General features: G+C 41.7%; 1 protein-coding gene across 2 annotated transcripts in view; it reads right to left on the bottom strand.

The window, feature by feature from the left end:
• The window catches only part of UTP20 (UTP20 small subunit processome component), a 69,665-nt gene that overhangs the window by 36,657 nt on the left and 13,717 nt on the right, over positions 1-19,291 (bottom strand). For both annotated transcript variants that reach the window (XM_072866427.1, XM_072866435.1), the window contains 13 exons: positions 14,679-14,834; positions 14,061-14,149; positions 11,447-11,552; positions 10,066-10,216; positions 9,576-9,638; positions 9,086-9,244; positions 7,953-8,029; positions 6,981-7,060; positions 6,048-6,291; positions 4,873-5,079; positions 2,933-3,023; positions 1,240-1,325; positions 544-669 (listed from right to left, as the gene is read on the bottom strand). In XM_072866427.1, coding sequence (XP_072722528.1) covers positions 544-669; positions 1,240-1,325; positions 2,933-3,023; positions 4,873-5,079; positions 6,048-6,291; positions 6,981-7,060; positions 7,953-8,029; positions 9,086-9,244; positions 9,576-9,638; positions 10,066-10,216; positions 11,447-11,552; positions 14,061-14,149; positions 14,679-14,834 — 1,635 coding nt within the window. The remainder of the gene's footprint in view (positions 1-543; positions 670-1,239; positions 1,326-2,932; positions 3,024-4,872; positions 5,080-6,047; positions 6,292-6,980; positions 7,061-7,952; positions 8,030-9,085; positions 9,245-9,575; positions 9,639-10,065; positions 10,217-11,446; positions 11,553-14,060; positions 14,150-14,678; positions 14,835-19,291) is intronic.

Below are 19,291 nucleotides of genomic sequence, written 5' to 3'. Positions count from 1 at the left end.
CTTATTCTGCAGGAGAAACTCCATTTAAAAATATTCTCTAGTGAGAACAAGCTGAGTGGAAGTCCCCTCTTCAGGGTCTCCACTGAATTACTACACATTGCCCAAAAACATCCCAGTGAAAGACCAGCTTCTGCTACTACAATGGAAGCTTTGCTGGAGACTTCAGGTATAAAACTAGAATACCTCCAGGCTAGCTTGAGGGCAGCTACTGCTGAAGAAGCAACCTGCATGATAACTTGCATCATTGTATCTTAATAAAAATAGTGGCAATACTCAGTGAACGGAAGTGTTCTCACAGCTCTCTGTAAGCCTTAGAAGAAACAGTATTTACCAAAATGCTGTTTTTAAAGAAAACACCATTTGCATAACACATTACATAAATGTGTTAATAAGAAAACCATACAGAACATCACAAACTAAGTTGTGAAACTATACTATTAACCATAGGTTTATCTCAACTGTTCAAAATGAGAAGCAGCAGCATTACATCTCTGCTCATGGTACTTTGACATGAAACTTTTAAACCCGCACTTCATGACACACCTCATAAGAACAGGGATGAGATCTGGTCGATGCTCCATTTTTACTACTGCGGTCTCCTCAGAAATACTGAAATGGACTATTTCCTCTTTAAAACTCTTGTCCTCCAGTAGCCTTTGCAAGTTCTCCCTGAAAGTAATAAACATTATTTGAAGGCAGGTGGGGGTAATAAAAATAAACAGATGCACACACACACATCTATATCTTAATTACCTACCTACCTAATCTACGCTGTATATAAAATATTAAAGTACTATGTTCCCACCCTTTTATCAAAAAATATTTTAAAAGCCAGCAAGTTCAAGCTAATTATGTAGGAAAGACCTCCTGGACACATTCTGAAGAGATTATTCAATGACAAACTACAGTTTGATGCTGTCACTTTCTCTGGGTGGTTATAAATCATGAGTACAAAACACCTCTTTGAAAATGAGGTAACTACTAAGCACACACTATTCTGGGACAGAATGAAAGTGTTGCCATTTTCCTGTAAACAAAAAAAGAGAGACACTGACCAACCTCAAGACCTTATTTACTGTTTCAGATACGAAATATACAGCTGGCTAAAATTAAAATTTATTAGTATGTCTTCAACAAATACAGGAAAGGCTCTCTCTTTGAGGGAGCTGATCCAAAGCAGGATTCTGATATGAACAGCAGGCTCATTCACTCATGCTAAAATAATATAAAAGCTTTTACCTGTATGGCAGTAGATGAGGATGCTTGTATGTCATTATACAGTCAAGAGCTATTCTCTGTACATTCTGGTCTTGATGGGACAGTAACTACAAATGACGAAAGAAAATGAGTCCCTATCTAGAAGACAGAAGTGCTTACTGAAAATAGCGAAACAACCCAAAAGCTCCAAGCTCAAGCAGGTTTTGGACTAACTTATCAAAATGGAAACAGAATGTATGTGTTGCCAGTATAAAGCCAAGATGCAAATACACAACTGTCACTCATAAAAAGTGGACATGGTTGCTGGTAGTTCATATATACTTTCCCCCATCTATATAGGATAGTTATAATATTTGTTTTTTTCATAATTATCTTTTGGACCACTGTCAGTTTGCGTTTTCAACTTCCAAAACCAGTTACCAGTTGTGTATCTGGGAAGACTGGGTTAAAAAGCAGACTACCCAAACCATCCCAAGACACCTGTATTTCTTTCCTGTGACAAACACAAAATACTCATAAGGCTTGATATGCAAAGTCTCACTGAGATTTGCCCTCTCTCAAAGATGACTCCTCATAACCTAGGCACTAAGAAATACAGGTGATTTCCCCAAGCGGCATCCTTTTCAGTTCTTCAGTCTCCTACCAAACAGCACAGGGTAGAATCATCAAAGGTCACTTTGCCATGATGTCCCTATGCCAGACAGACACACCAGCCATGACAATACATATGCTAAGACACAGAAATGGCAAACAGTAAGTGATGAAGTAATCTCTCTTCTTATGTCAGGCTGTTCTTCACACACTGTTTTGACCTGTACGCATCTGTTCAATATTTTCCTAAGAATACAGGCAAGCAAACACATGGACCAACTCTATTCCTAAGCAAAACTCTGAGGTTGATGGAGACAGAGTGGATGTTCATTAGAGATTCTCAAATTTGGGGACTAACGAATGGACCTTCCAACTCCCACACCAGGTGCCAGGTGAAACCCAGGGAACTAACAGGTTTGTATCATTTCATACAGTTCTACAGCCCACTGACCACAGCCTCAGAGAACACAAACTGGGAACAATTAGAGCAAACCCCAATGATCTGAACAAATCCACAAATCAGGAACCAACAAAACCCAGTAAAATTAATAAAATACCCTTTTAAGGAGTGTAGGGTCCCTCTTAGAATCCCTCTTCACAGTCATATTTTTGACAATTCCCTCAGGGAAATCCCTCAAAAAGGAACCTTATCAAACTGAATATTCTTCAAGAAGAAATTCTACTTTATTTTTTTGATGCAAAATGATCTGTTGTTCACACTGACCATACTCTTTGTAGACACAATACTGCAGGACAAGGATAAATCTCCTTGGGTCTTCCCCAAGCTTTGGATTCAAAATCCTCTTCCAGATCCTGCTGTGCAAGTGGAAGACTCCCTCTACAGCCACTCCTCCATCTTACCAAAGACTACTACTTGTCTGCTGCCAGATCTGTTTGCCTGAGCCACTCCTGGCAAACTAAGCCAGGTATCTCAAGCAGGTCTTTGCTAAAGGGGCTCATTTCAAGTGAAGCCTACTAGGAAGCCCTCTCAAGGACAGCTCCTTTTTCAGCTATCATGGCTGGGTTCAGAAAACAACTGGTTTCTGCAGTCTCAGACACTGCATTCAAATAAGAATGAGTTCATTTATTAGCAGTAATTCTAAAAGCCAGCACATAGCATCACCTGGGTATATAATGCGTTCAACTTCTGCTCCAGATACAATGCACGAGGATTTGAGAATTTAGAGAAAACTTGTAAATGGGCTATTAGTTGCCTGTAAAACAAAACAAAGCAATTATTTTTTTAAATGACCGGAAGAGACAATCCTGCGTTATCATAAACAAATGGGGAACTTTTAATAAAAATTTATTAACAAGAAATAAAACAAAACAAAACACAAAAGGATCCCAAGTCTACAGGCCTCAATTTCAGAGACACAGCAAGAGGTATCCTGTTCCCTCTCCTAAGCAGCTCCTTCCAGATGTCACTTCACTGCACAGACAAGGCCACTTCCTCAATAGCACTAGATGGGCTCAGCTTTTGATGAGAAAGGAATACAAACAGTCAGGATGCAGCTTACTTCTCTCTGCCAGCCCAGCCTGGAACACCAAACAGGTGAATTTACCTCTTTGTTTATTTATTTGTCCTTAACTGGTACCCATTTCGCTCCTGTCAACATGAAGGGCTGCATTTAGCCATGGACTGTGCTGGACTTATGCCGGGCTGCAAGCACAGATGGGAGTTGGTTCCTCTAGAAGTGGCTGTGTCACCCCACATCTACCCCACTTCCACTTTGTGGGAGGGGAGAGAGGTGACCAGGGTAAGGAAGGTGTGAGACCTCCTCTACCATATGCGCTGTGGGGCTGGCAGAGGCTGTTCTCATCCAGCTGGTCCCGCTGGTAGTTTACACTAAACTCTCCAGACACTCAGCTGGGCCACCCTCCTCCATGGCTGGGCTCAGCCAAAGGACCAGTACGACGCCTTCCAGCAAGCCCACACTGAGGTTGGGGCAGATGTGGGTCCTCCTGCTGCCTCAGCCAGACCTCGCGGGCCACAGGGTGCAGCCCCACGGGAGCTCTTCTACTACAGTACAGGCCTGACTGCATAAACTGTCCAGGGCGAAGACGAAGTGAGGTCACTCCAGAACTCATTAACACGTCTCCAGTAAATCTTTTATGCCTTTGTTACTACTACCTGGAACTAATGCTTCCACCTAAGTACATGGACATTTTGAGATGGAGGTTGGAAAAAAAAGAAAAAAAATCTTGGACTGTCACTGTATTTTAATTGCTGCTAATTTGCAGATACAAGCCAGAATCTGGGAACAAAATGAAACACCTATAAGACACCTGGGATTAAATGACAATTCAGGTTACATATCAAATACTTGTGTTCCAACATGTAAGGTGACATTTTGAAGTTCTCTGTCATTATAAGGGCCATCCTTTGCAGAAAAAGTGTCAAAATACAAATCTTTGTGATGTATTTGTAATGGACATGTGACAAAGGTCATCAGGGTAAAAAGACTCTGATTAGAGAAATTGTGGAGAATTCATACAAAGAGTCACTTTCTCCATGTATTCAGCACTGCAAACAATGACATTACAACAGCATGTAGCTTCAGTGAAAAACACCACCAAATAAAAATCTTTGTCCCTAAGAAGAAGACTGGGACCAACATTCATAACAGGTAGGCAATGGCAGAATCCCAATATTAAAATAACTAAATTAATAGTCTCATTTTTCAAAGTGTTTGGCAGTGCCCGTGGTTTTAAAAGACCAACAGATACACACTGAGAATCCAGGGGAATGAGTGTACAATGGCCTCCAAAAACGTCAGAATGGCTTCAGAATACCACATAATTTTTGCTTAAAGTAACACAAACCACAGACTGTTAGCAGGTAATGAGATAATGATAAAGCCTGAGCAGGGTCTCTGGATGTTTAGTACTGTGCAGGCAGAGTTTCTGACTCTAAACTGCTTATAATCAATTGAAAAATTATGAAGTGCAAGCAAAAGAAGAAAAAGGAATATATATAAAAACATAGCTTTTATCTCAACATGAGCTCCTGAACCTGCCTTTCCATGAAAGCACTAGCAAGGGAAAACTAAAAATACTTACTTAGCAGCAGCTCTTCTTGTTTTCTTTTTTGGCAGTCCTACAGTAATTGGTTCCCCTTCTTCCTTTTCTTCTTCCTCCTCCTCCTCCTCCATAGCAACATCATTCACCTCTTCACTGGGTATTTCTTTTGCTGCTCCTGTACAACTAGTTTTCTTTCTAAGATCCTGAGATGGAGCCACTAATGAATCTGCTGGGTAGTACTCGTTTCTGTGTTTGGGGAAAAAAAAAAAAGGGAAGGAAGGAATTAAGAAGCATAGTGTTTTTCAGGGCAAGAACAACTAAAAATTCCACAATCCACCATTCTCATTATTAATGGCACTGTGTCTTGGGATACTATATGGCTAAAAATTCCCAAAGAAGCGTACTTCAGCAAGTATATGCTTCTTTGCCTACAAGTTGCAGAGATATAAGGCTGTGACCAAATACACTAAAGGAGACTGGAGGTACCTGGTGGAGAGGAGAAGAGAGATGTGAGTCACTGAATTCCTAGAGGTCTGTAAAGAGGTTATGTGGAGGGCATGAGGGTTTGTGTTTGCTTGAGTGGGCAGATGAACAGTGAGTATGTGAGTGTGAGAGTAAGTGAGGAAACTAATCTACTACAGTATGGTTCAATTTTTCCAGGAAGGCAAGCAAAACACAGGTTTTCTAATAATAGAAAAGGAATCTCAGAAACCTTCCCCTGCCATGAAATCACATCTACCCCATGTGCATCATACTATCTGATATGTGCATGCATGCAAGCACACCACTGCTCTCCCTCCAGGGTCAGGAAATTGAATCAGCCTCTAACAAAACCAGTATTTTCCCCATCTTGTGGGAAAATATTTTGGTCTTCTGTGATTACAAATTAAAACATATTTTCCTTTACAAAAACACAAACTTTATTTCCACTGAAATCACTCCCTAATGGAGTAATAAGGCTGTGACAGCAGCAAGTCAATAAATGAGAGACTGAGTAGCAGAAATGTACTGCCAGTTTCATTTCAGCCTGCTTCTTGTTTGATGTTTCTAACAGAATCCACATTTCAATCAAAAGGTTATCTTAACTGTAAACAGACATCTCATCAGCCATGCATTCAGGAAATAAAGTCCATAATGGGATAGCCATAGACTTAAAGCTCAGCAACACATTGAAAGCAATGTGTCCTCTCAACTGAAAAATAAATCTTACTTACCTAATAAATCTCAAAAGAAGTGGGGAAAGTTCCCTCGACCTAGGCTCCACTCTGTCTGGAAACTTATCCAGTGCTTTCCACAGTAGAAAACGGAAGTTTGTGTGGTCCAGCCGCTCACTGCAATCTGTTCTAGTCCTCAACTGCTCCAGGAAGACAGTCCCCACCCCTCCTTCTGGCATCTTCTCGCTTTCTGTTTCAGCAATGCTTTCCTCTTGTTCATCTAGTTCATTTTGCAGCTCCATTTCTACAGAACAGATGAACAAAACCTCTTCAGGTTACCTCATAACTGCCAGTAGCAAGGTACCAGTCCCCCATCATGAAAGTAATACTTTTGGTGACATGTACCTGTTTAGACAACTGTATTTAACACTGACCTGAAAGACCCACATTGCTTAGAAAGTATTCTAGGATACCTTACAGCCCTGACACGTCTCAATTAATCTCAGTTCTCTTGAATAACAGAGAAGTCCACAAATGGCTGCATGCTTATGGCTCTGTTGTGAAATCATAGATTCCATACACCCATAGGTAAACCTCAAAAGCACACTCAAGACACTGTTTGCAGGAATTCCACTGAATCTATGGAGCAGAAAGATGGTCAGCCCCATTATACAGGTTTCATCATTGTTCCTGATCAGTCTGGGCAGAGCCAGCCTTAAGCACGGACGAAACTGTTGCATGGCTTCCCACAACCTGCAATTCCCTCCTGTAATGCAGGGGCCTTTTCTATCTCCTTCTCGGTGTTTAGGGCAAAAAGAGACATAGTTTTCTCCCAAGCCTCTCCATTCCTGCCCTGGACATGACGTTGGCAGTCAAGAGCCCTGGTTCTGAATTCCCCCATCACACGTAAATTTGGGGCACATAAAAACACAGTCATGTCATTCACAATTAGCTGGGTTACTGTCGTAACAACATTTAGGAGCCATGACTTACCAGCATAGGTAGCAGCCCTCTCCAAATGCTCGTATAAGACCTTCCAGAACTGTTTATTCTCCATTTCCTTTGCATGAGAACTAACAAAGCATAAGACAGCATGAAATTAAAAGGAAAAAAAACAAAAAAAAAAGCCATGCGTCACTAGGCAAGTTAACAACTAACACAATCAGAGGCTTTGATCACTGCTTTAATGTGGGCGTCCGAAGACAGGACATCTGCATGATACAGCTGTAGCACTTCCTTGCCTTTACTCATGGATCCCAAATGTCAGTTGTTATTAAAATAATCTGGGTGTATCTCATGACTTCAAATGAACTCAAATTGAGTAAAAATGTTCTCAAGCTTTCTACTGACTTCTGTAGAGTAACATCATATAGAACCAAAGGAAGAATTAGCATGGACATATCTTTTGAAGAGCCGGTTTAATATTTTTTTTTATTAATTCACTAGTTTGAAGGGGAAAATCCCATCCTTTTTAATCACACAACAGAGGAGAAAAAACCAAGAAGATAAAGTCATGCTGAAAGCAGACACTGATTTCAGTATTTAGCTCAGCTGTCACCATGGTAAGTCTTCCCTACTCTTTAGTAGGATTCAGAGGTTTTCCAGTAAGGACAGAAAAGTCAGAGACAGGGAAACTGAGAGGGACTTCTTGCTCCTTTAAGCATTTGTGAAACACTAATCAAATCCTGCTACTTTTGACTCAAAACTCTGATTCTATTTGACTATATTTGTTGCAAGTTCCCTTTAATAGTAAGAAAAATCAGAAATTAAGTTAAAAACTAAGAGTCTACACAGGTTGCGATTTATTTGAGAGATCAAATTAGTTTCAGAAGTTTTCACATGAAGGTTCCCATGCACAGATCTCTCCAAATCAGACATTTTTATCTCAGCTTTTGTTCACAGAACAATGGAAGGAATGTTCTGTGAGACAACCACGGATTGCAGCATCCAACTGCATATACTCACGTTATGAGTTCAATTACAGGATCCCAAAGAGGGCTAAAGTTAATATAAAGCATTCCCAGTAAATACCGAAGAGGCACCTAGAATGACATATAATACCATCTTGTTGAGATGTAGAAAACAATAGTTAAAGATCAACCAACCTCCTCTAACCTTTATTCCTCTCAAATAGGAAACTTTGATCAAAGAAGTTCTCAGAAGTACTACAAGTAATGAAGCAAGTCACCCACATCATAATTCTTTGTCTCATATCCGCATGAGGAAATCTAGAGCCCATTTACTGTAAGCTGCACTGAGATCTAGGCACCATACCTACATACCATGAATGTGCAAAAAACAGTTCAGCACAGCAGATGATCTGGATTGCCTGCCTCCCTCTCAAACTTCAGGGCTGCTATAGCAGCATTAGGGACCTCAGAAAGAGGAAAGTTTGCCCTGAGGAGTCTTCATTGTACTAGGCCTAGAAGCATGTCCTCTGGACTGGCTCCTTGCTGACCTACATGCAGTAGGACTGACCTACAACCCTTCCCAACAGCAGCTTACAAGTCAAGCTAAAAAATTATACAGGTACAGCAACAGCCACAAAAATAATAAAAAACCCCTCCCACCAAATCCATGATCATTTAACTTGTAAAACTGTGACCCTTCCAAAATCTAGAAAGTGAGGTCCCCTTTAGCTCAGCACCAGTGGAGATTCAACAGTCACAGGCATACAAGATTTCCACCCTGCAGTAAGATCCAGAAGCTAGGCTCTCCAATGGCCAATGGGAGTCCTACCAACGTTCAGCCATGCTGAGGGTATGGCAAGGTCATGATTTTAAATTTGCTCATGACTCACTTCTCCCTGGAATCATTTGCCTTCCTTTCCATGATACCAAAACCTGATTAATCTTGTTGTGGGCCGTGTATCTGGATACCACTATTGTTCTACTAAATATTCCAGAGAACACAATAGTCCCAAGGACAATAGGAGCTGTGATCCCTACTAACAAGTAAGTTTTCTAAAACCTAATCTGGGAGATAATTACATTTTTTAATGAACTCTTATTAAAAACTCTGCAATCCATGTGATGGAATAAGAACGTTCTCTTGCAATAAAGGAATGTGACAACTACTTTTTGACAATAACTACTTACCTCCCGCAAAGATCCACTTGGTATTGCAGACTGCACTACATCACATCTTAGTTTCCTCAAATGGAGAAGTTTCTCTCTGTAATCATTCACTGTTGCTGGCACAAGTTCTGCTTGGAGCAATATGGCAAATACTGGCTGGAGCTCCCCTGTGCCATCACCCTGAACAAACAAGTGACATGCATTTTGTTAAGAGTATCCTTTTCTCATTGAAAGGTATTTCAACAAAACTACAGAGAGTCCCAGCCACTTTGGATCACAGAACAAAGTCAAGGGATTTGCTCTGGTTTCCACCACTTAGGGATCAAACCTCACACATTTGAAAACATCAGGAGGCAGGGGGACAAAGAGATAAAACTGGAATGTGAAAGCACAAAAGCAGAGGACAGCCTCTGCCAGACACACGCTTTGTTTCTGCGAAGTGGAAAACAATTCACACACAACATCAAACACAGATGGCTTTGAAATGTTAAATGAAAAGTTTTAGCCCTACCTCAATCTGTGTAGAAGGTGGATTCTCAAAATGGTTTAGTATTCGAACAGTCAATAGCCGAACCTATCCAAAGTGGAAACATATGTCAGGAGCATGCAGGAGAATGCAGGCTACATACGCAGACACGTACACACCTACACAGAGGTGAATGTTTTGCACAGGAGGCTGATTTCACTGGGTTCCTCCTAGAGTTGAGAAACGGATGAGCTCCTGTAGTCTAGCAGGCAATTCAGAATGAATACATTAGGCTCCTGCTCTGGTTCACCTCTAGGGAAGAGGCAAGCCTCTCAGGGCTAAAAGTTAACCTCTGTTAACCCATGCCCCACAGCAGCCTCTTAGAAATGGACACAGTCCTAAAGAGATACTATGGAAGTAATAGCTTTACACAGTCTCATGTTTCTCCTTTCAGCCTTTGTCATTTAACTCAGTTTACTTAAATTACATTGTTAAAATAAAAATTATCTTGCATGTGCTCAAAAAAGCAGATTACCTTGGAAACGCCAGTGGAAATATTAGGATGCAACTTCTCAAACAAGTCCATTAGGTTCCCTTGAGAAAGGGGTTCCTGGCAGCCACACAATGCCAGCCTCGTGTAATAGAGATCAGCCAACAGCAAGGCAGAGGGGTCTGAAGGGAAAGTGCTAAAACAAGAGTGTTTTATTAGCATACAGAGAGCACTGCAACAATACAGATATTTGAAAATAAGGCAGTAGTGACAATAACAATATTAAGAGAAAATTCCACATGACTTCAGACTCTGCTGGCACCAGCAGGCCTGTGAAGTTAGACTTTACCAGCACGTTGGCTTGCAGCCTCAAAGCCCAATTACCTATGACAGTCCAAGAGGCGTGAGATTCCTCCTTTGTACTAATCAGGCCTGTCAAGCTGGGGCTAGCAGGCTGGACCCGCAACACACACACAGAGCTGCAGAAAACAAATCTGCACAGATCAGACAAGTGTTGCTGTTATTACCCACGGGTCCAGCCAGTGATCAACTTCAACAGAAAAGAAATAATCTGGGCTTAGGTGAGACACCAGGAATCCTGCCTACCCACAGGGAAACCTCCTTCTACTACTTAACGTCCTTTGCACCAAGTGAGCTTCACAGCCCCAGCCCAAAGCTGGCAGAAAAGCACTAGACTGAAGCTCGCTGCCAAGACTTCCTTCTTGATCTGGGCAAGCTGTTTCATCTCCATCATGCCTCAGACATGGGCACCATGATTTCCTAACTGAACAGGATGTTTTGAAGGTCAAGCTACCAAAGACTTGGAGACACTCCAGCCCAACAGTGATGGGAGATGACAAGTTCAGCAGGACTTGCTGGAGAGAGATCAACAGTCTCCCTCAATCACTCCAGCTGCTCAGTTAGGTGTGCTAACTATAAGCAGAAGAGAGTTACAATAAATAAAATGGTGCATACAAAACCTCCTCCCATTGTGGAGCAAGCACACACATGGGAGTGGAATCCCAACACTGCCAACAGACTGCAGAAGTTCAGGCTTTTGACACAACTCAGAATGCGCTGTTCCTGTCTCTTTTACTATTATAATGTAACATAGTGACTAAGCGTAGTGCTCCTAGGCAAAACTAGAACCAACGTATTTGTCACACTACCTTGCAGCTGTCTAAGAAAGCTTCAGTTTGCAGAGAAAAGATCACTGAACAGTTACTACATCTACGTGGTTCTCCAAACAACAGTGCTTACAACATTGCTACCTTACATAACCACAATACTGAAGCAACGAGCTAGTGTAACAGAACAGGCAACACACAAAGAGGCATTTAACAAGCCCCTACATAAAGGCAAAGTCAACTCTTTGCTGTACCAAGGAGAATCACAAAGGATCACAGAACAGGCAGAGTTTACTTACGTCACCAAGCTCTTGACACGCTCCACAGGTAACAAATGGAGTATTTCAGAAGACTCCGCCAAACTAAGAAGAGTACTTACAGCTTGGCAGGCCACAAACAGGCTTCCTGGAGCAGAGAGAGAACAAGAACAACCTGTATATTTACTCAGCTCTCCATGACTTGTGTTTGTATGGTGCTTGTCCATGCTGACATGGCTGGAGTCACAGAAATAGGGTGACATATGGATCCCAGAACTGACGTGTATTTTCTAACCATTATCATAACCCATGAAGAAAATGCTCATCTGGCTATCAAAGTAAGTGCCTACTCCAGCGAGCCAGCACTGAAAGCTGTGAGCAGCTCCCAGTTTGCATGTGTTTCCGTCACACCCACGTACACAGAGAGCAGAGATCTGGAGCTAAGCACTATTGCAGGAGTCTCAGATAGCTCTATGCTACAAATGGCACTCAGAAATGAAGAAATGCTACTCAAATTCATATGACCACAGCAAAATAGAAGCAAAAATATATACTGATGCTACCACACAGGTGCCTATAAACTTTGGCACTTTGGCAATGCACTACTGTATGAAATCTTCAAAGATGTTCTATGTACTTAAAGACTGAACATTTGTTAGTGAATGGAAGGGGGGTTTGCTGAATTCTGTTACAGCAATCATGTCTCCTTCCTAAACCTCTCAGCCTCCTTTAGGGATGGAGGGTTTCCCAGAAGCACAGGAGAGCCAAAGCCCTTCCAGGCAAGAAAGGGGAAGGGCAATTCCCTTCCCCTGCCACTCCTAAGTTAGCAAGTAGGTTGGTTTTTTTAAAAAAAAAAAAAAAAGAAAAAAAAGAAAAGAAAAGAAAAAAATTCCCCTCTCCTTCATCTCTTCCCAAGCATAAGAAACACTGTTCCTAAACCAGGCAAACTGAAGAAAGTTTTTAAAGGATATAATTTTCCTACATGCTGCCAGCTGCCATGGAAAAGAAGGGGAAGTGAGCATTCATTTCCTGTTTATTCCTTTGAAAACATCCCTCTATTCCAAGTTGCTTAATTCCCCAGGTGTGTGCCGAATCCTGCTCACCATTAACCTCCATAAGGAGCTCCTCAAAGAGAGGAGAAAAAACAGCAAGTAATGGCAGGATGAAGCTTTCTGCATCTATAGTGTAAGGGCACAGGTTCCCAAACTGTAATCTGCATACCATTTGGTAGTAGTACATCTGTGCTGGACAAAGCGGCTCCCAGCCTCACTGTGGACACACCTATATGATCAATAGGGCAAGCACTTCCATACAGGCAGTCACCCCTGAACAGCTGACAAGGGTAACTTGCTGTCGCTCTGTCTCAGTTTGCAAGCCTGCCTCCCTGCACTCTGCAGCAACTGTAGAAAAACACCCAGTGCTGGAACTTGCACTTTCCCTCAGGCTACACAGGCCAGGCAGGTCAAACAGGGAGCACAGGGCTGGGGTGTGCCTTGCACAGACAGTGAGAAGAGACTTGAGTCCTAGTAGAAGGTGAAGGAATTGTGGAGATCACGGAGCTGGAAAGAATGCCGGAGGATGAAGAAAGTGTCCAGGAACCCTAGTTTGGAAGGAGGGTAAGGAAAATCAAGCAAAGAATGTAGGATGGGGCAATAGGAGGCACGAGTGTAGGACTGAGGTTGCATTTGTTTTCTTTTCTCTTACGGGCAAAGGAAGAAAGAGCAACGTGCCTCTTGCACACACACAGAGCTGGCGCAGAGCTGCTACTACTGCCACCAAAGACGAGACCCAAGAAAAGAAAGTTTGTGTATTTCTTTTTTAGAATAAGTACATTGGCACTAAAATAATCACAACAGCATGCAAACCCTGCAAACAGGATAGAAGAAAGGAGTCAATCAAAAAGGACCATGCTTAACAAAGACTGGAGAAGAAAAAGCAACAGAGACAATTGGCAGATACACTTAGGAATGTTAATAAAGGGATTATAAAGGGAAAAGACCAGACTCTAGACAAGCCCTTTCAAACCAAGGAATGATGAACACTGAACCTGGGGCATTCCAATACTTGCTTACATTTGGCACAAGGTCAAACACTTGCAAGCCCCATGAGTAACAACTGCCACGCCCAATGAAGACTAAGCTATTTTTTTTCTGGCCAGAGAAGGAAGACAACCAGTGACCACCCATGCCTGGAGTAAAGATGCAGCATTTTAGAATTGGTGCTGTTACTTAGGTCAGAGATGGTAATGTCCCAAACTTTGCACTATAGGTTTGGAATAGTCTAATTGGAGTTGTGAGTCAATAGTCTCTCCTTCACTTGACTGCTTCAGCCTGGATTTGGTTTAGATTGATTTCCATCCTCTTTTTTTTTTTCTTCTTTTCCTTCCCAATTATCTCTGTCTTCCACTTTGCAGAACATCTGCCACCCCATTATTATTATCAACAGCAAATGCAGAATCGTTTCCTGGAGGGTGTTTCCCCCCAAGCTTTGCTTTTCTAGTTTTACTTGAAAAAGTAAACTTTACTTTATTGGTCAATAAGTTTGGATACAATGCTACTGCTATTAATTTTCATGCTTTGTATCATCAGAAAAACTGCTTTATATTTTTTTTATATATCAACAAAAAGCAAATAAACAGGAAATAACCGTAACTGACCTTTGCAGAGGCTTCCTTTGTCAATGGCTGTGAAGAGAGAGTCTATAAAACTTGTCACATGGGGCAGAATGTTTTCTTTGTCCATTGGTCTGTCCAAAATAAATGGGAAGACTTTTATCTCTATGTTACACTGACACCTACACACATATGAAAGCTTTCTTTCACATCTATCTTGTATTAAATTACAGATAGCTCACCCCAAGTTTGAAACCAGCAGCAAACCATTTTTGCTATGTCCGATTTACAATTTAAGTTGTAGCATTCACCGCACCTTCTTTCCAACTAGTCCTTCCATATCAGAACATCGTAATTATTGAAAAAAACACTGTCTAGAGAGGATAGTGCTTAAAACACAGAAACTGAAACGTGTCAAGTACATCTCTATGTACTAGAGTACTACATTTAGGGAGTAGGCAACCAAGAAACTGATATTCTATTCCTAACTTTACTATTGACTCATGGTATTGCCACAAAGCATTTTTTCACCTTCTAACCCTGGTTTCCCCAAACTAGGGTTAGTAATTGTTGTCCTTCCCTTAGTAAAATGATTTCTGACAGATAGCGAACTAGACAGTATTACAGAAGTACAGGACAACAGTACCTTAGAATATCCCTTACCTAATATGTGGCAGTACAACCAAGGCAATCCAAGGCTGTGAAAGGTCAGTGATGTCTTCCTTCTCTGGTAAATGGATTAAAGACAGTATGTGATCCAACACTGGTACTTCTGCCTTTCCTCCTTGTCTTTTACTTGTTTGTTGCCTTGTATTAGAGCTAAAAATAAAACCAAACTTTTTAGTAACCCGCCATTGCATATCAGAGATTGTTCCTTTTCCTCCCATGGTACTCAAAATTACATTTGCTACTTCTAGCAAAAAGGACTTGGACAACCCAAGGGATTATTTTTGTTTTCCATGTCCTCCACAGCACAAAATATCATCTAGTCATGCTGAGGAGCACAAAACATGGCCCACAAGAAATGTCAGGTCTTTATTTCAAGTTCAAATAATATTTCTAGACAGAAAAACACTAGTTCTTAGTTGTACACCCTCACAACTAGGACATAAAGCCTCTAGGAGCACCTGAGAGTCATCTCTGTGATTACTGTTAATAAACCATGATCATGCTGACACAGACAGACTAATGGATGACAGAAAACAACCAGTGAGGTAAAAGTTTAGGGACTTAAAAGGAATCACAAGCTGAGCCCAAATCAACAAGCCTATCTGCAGGCAGAAAGGGTTGACACCATACTGGAACACATGAACAGGAGTACTTCACACCCCATGGACAGCAATCTTTCTATTCCACCCAGTGCTTGCAAGACCACAGTTAGAAGGCTGCATAGGCTCCACCCTTCAAGAAATACAGAAGCTAACAAAAAGACAGCATCAAGAATCATTAGAGGTTTAAGAAACAAAATTTATGAGATAAACCTCAAGGAATCAGGATTGTTGGTCCAGAGAAAGAAGATTTCAGATGTTTCTGATGATCAAAGCCTGTTATTTGTAAAAGCTGGATGCAAAGAGTAAAAAATAAGCTGCTCTTTATGTTCCCTGCAGATAAGATAAGCAGCAATGGATTTAAACTGCAGTGAAGGAAGTTTAGTTCATACACTGAGGACTGGGGGGACGGGACCAAAACCCACCTGTGTAACTACGAAGACAGAAAAGTACTGGCACAGACTGTCAAGGGTAGCTTGCGAATCTCCAGAATTGGAGTATTTAATAACAGTTTGGTCAGACATCTTTCAGGACTGGTTCAGGACTTGCTAATTCCATCCTAGGTAGGAGATGGGGTATGCAACTCTTGAGATGTCTCCCAGCCCTAATTTCTACCACTGACATTGCAGGAGCACAAAAAAGTCCCAAGCAGGACCAAGGTCCTCCCAGCTATGTATCCCATACCACTGAAAATCCAAAGAGATCAACAGACAAAGAAAACAAGGGAAGAAAAACAAATTTAATCCTTTTGACTCAACCTTCTGTTCCCTAAACCCTAATACTGTAACCAGATGTAACCAAAATTATTAGTTTGTTCTTTTGTAACTAAGCAACATAGAGATAGGAGCAGGTTAGACAATGCTTTAATATCGTGTTTGTACACCTATGGCTATGGATATGCTACTATGCCCAAAGACAATTGGACAAGGAGTAGTACGGACATGCTGCTATGTTCCCAGTACAGCCCCAGCCCATCTTGACAAAGAGTCGAGGGTGGTTAGAATAATTGGTTTGTGTTAAGGGTGCCAAATCATTGTTAGGGACCATGCACCATGAAGAAGGGGAGCAAGTTACATAAGCAAGGTGGGATTGCGCATGTCCAGAAGAAGGGGTCAACTAAAGGACACACCTGTATGACCACCAAGGACCACCAGAGACCCCCACGGAAGCCCCTCGGAGCTCAAGGACGCATGCGTAATGACCATGCAAATATGATAATTAGTTCCAGGAAATAGAATGAATATGCATTATCATTCTGGGAAATTTGATGCATATGTATATAACTGGACAATATAAGTTTCGGCTGATGTAACCTGCGGTATGCACGCTAGGTGGAACGATCCCCCGTGCATCCGGCGCCGTAATAAAGAATGCCTGCTTCTTAATACTACATTGGTGTTAAGGAGCTTGACTCCTGATTTCGGTGACAGTTTTGGCACCCCAGATGGGACCCTGCTTCTGAATTTCGACGGATCCGAGGGATCGCAGGACCTCCAGCCAGCACCGAGGGATTCTTGGGGAGAACCTCCGATCCCCGGACCGAAGAATTCTGAGCAAGATCCCCTAGAACAAGGTAATAAGGCATTCTTTTAACGGGTAACAGAACTTTAGGTAGGACGTGGGTTAGAGTCCCACTTTGAGCAGTACGTGGGGTTAGAGTCCCACTTTAGGTAGGACTTGGGTTAGAGTCCCACTTTGAGCAGTACGTGGGGTTAGAGTCCCACTTTAGGTAGGACGTGGGTTAGAGTCCCACCAAAGGAAGGATGTGGGTTAGAGTCCCACCAAGCCTGCTCGTAAGGCGCGGCGAAAGCTACGCAGGGTTGGGCTAAGAGGTACCTCGGTTGGTAAGTCTCTGCTAGGCAAAAGCCTGTGGAGCAGGGCCCAAGGGGGAGTCTTCGACGGGGGGTTGAAGTCTCCAAGGTTGGGATTTCTGGCAGGGGGCTGGAATCCCAGAGGGAGCTCCAACAAGGGTTGGGGTCCCTCTGACTAGTGCTTGTGATAGTGCACAATCACAACCACTAGTCTTTTGGGAGATGGGTACATTTCCGAGCAAGAAACCCATCCCACAAAGAACACCTTTGGGATGTATTTTAAAACACTGGAAAGATCTGGGGGGTGATCCTTTGACTCAGAAACAATTAATTGAATATTGCAATCATTGGTGGCCAATGTATACTTTGGAAGGTGGGGAGAAATGGGCAAAGAATAGTCCATCGCAATATAATACCATCTTGCAATTAATGTTATTTTGCAAAAGGGAAGGTAAATGAGATGAAATAGCTTATGAGGTATTTATTTTTGCTTTGAGAAATCATCTGGAGTGGCAAAAACAGTGTGGGATTATCCGGTAAAATTTTATGGTATTGACTTTGGAAAAAAACAGGGAAGGAATAAGAGTTTAAGATGATGTTGCTCTGCCTGTAGCATTGGAAAAGGGAATGTCCCAAAGTAAGAGAATTGGATCTTTCGCTACAGGCAATTAAGTTGATGACTCTGAATGATGAGGACTGAAGGAGACCAGGGGAGTCAACTCCAGCTGAACACCTGGTTAACATTAAAGCTGAGGAATGATGAAGCAGAATTTTTAGTTGATACAGGGGTAACATATTCGGTATTAAATATATGCAAAGGGGGGTTTAGTCATAAAACTATAAGTGTTGTTGGGGGAGCAGGGTGGAAGAAAATCGGCGGTTTTTACAACCTCTGAAATTCAAATTGGGAAAGCAATGGGTAACTCATCAATTTTTGTATATGCCAGAATGTCCATCATCTTTGTTAGGAAGAGATATATTGAGTAAATTGAATGCACAAAATAATTTTTAAAAATGGGGAGACTCACCTGTTAATACCTGAATCAAAAGCTGTGGAAGCGAGAATTTTTATGTTACAGAACACACCAAGACCGAAGGAAGAAATTCCTGCAGAAGTAGAGGATGCAGTAACACCCTTGGTATGGGCTAGTGGAATTCCAGGTCGGTCTAAATTGGCGGAACCAGTAAAAGTTGTTCTAAAATCTGGAACTAAACCGGTAAGACAAAACAGTATCCTATCAAGTGGGAAGCTAGAAAGGGGTTGGAAGAATTAATAGCAAAATGTTTGAATTATGCATTATTGATAGAGTGTGAATCAGAATATAATACCCTGATATTGCTAGTGAAAAAGCAGAATGGCAAGGAATATAGGTCAGTTCAAGATTTAAGAGCCATAAATCAGATTGTTTAAGACGTTCACCCAGTAGTAGCTAACACATATACTTTGCTGACATCCTTAAAAGAAAAACATAAGTGGTTTACTGTACTTGATCTCAAGGATGCTTTCTTCTGCACGCCTCTAGACAAAGATAGCCAGGCATATTTGCCTTTGAATGGGAAAGCCCCACCACTGGATGCAAGACACAACTCACCTGGATGGTGCTACCTCAAGGGTTCAAAAATAGTCCTACAATATTTGGTAATCAATTGGCAAAGGAATTGGAAGTATGGAAAAAAAGAAAATTCAGAAGGAATAATATTGCAGTATGTAGATGACTTCTTGATAGCAGCAGAGGCACGGGAAGACTGTTTACAAGTGACCATCAGCTTGTTGAATTTTTTGGGACAAGCAGGATACCGAGTATCAAAAAGCAAGGCCCAGATTGGGAAAGACACTGTGATATATTTAGGCTTTGAAATTTTGCAAGGACAAAGAAGATTGGGAGCAGGCAGAAAGGAAGCAATTTGTCAAGTTCTAGAACCCAGAACGATACGGGAATTGCGGACATTTTTGGGTATGGTCGGGTGGTGTCGATTGTGGATCCTCAATTATGCAGCTTTGAAAGGATCCCAGGAGAATTACCTGTTGTGGACACCTGAGTGTTGGACAGCTTTTAAAAATCTGAAGGCTTTGATGTCTGCAACTGTGATAGGACTCTCAGATTTAGCAAAGCCTTTTGAATTGTTTGTACATGAGCGATAACATCTTGCTTTGGGTGTGTTGACTCAAAAATTAGGAACTTGGAAACGGGCCATT

Source organism: Ciconia boyciana, chromosome 1 (assembly GCF_034638445.1).
Source record: "Ciconia boyciana chromosome 1, ASM3463844v1, whole genome shotgun sequence".
NCBI lineage: Eukaryota > Metazoa > Chordata > Aves > Ciconiiformes > Ciconiidae > Ciconia > Ciconia boyciana.
Note: the sequence above shows the minus strand (reverse complement) of the source record. Positions and strands in the feature narration are given on the sequence as shown.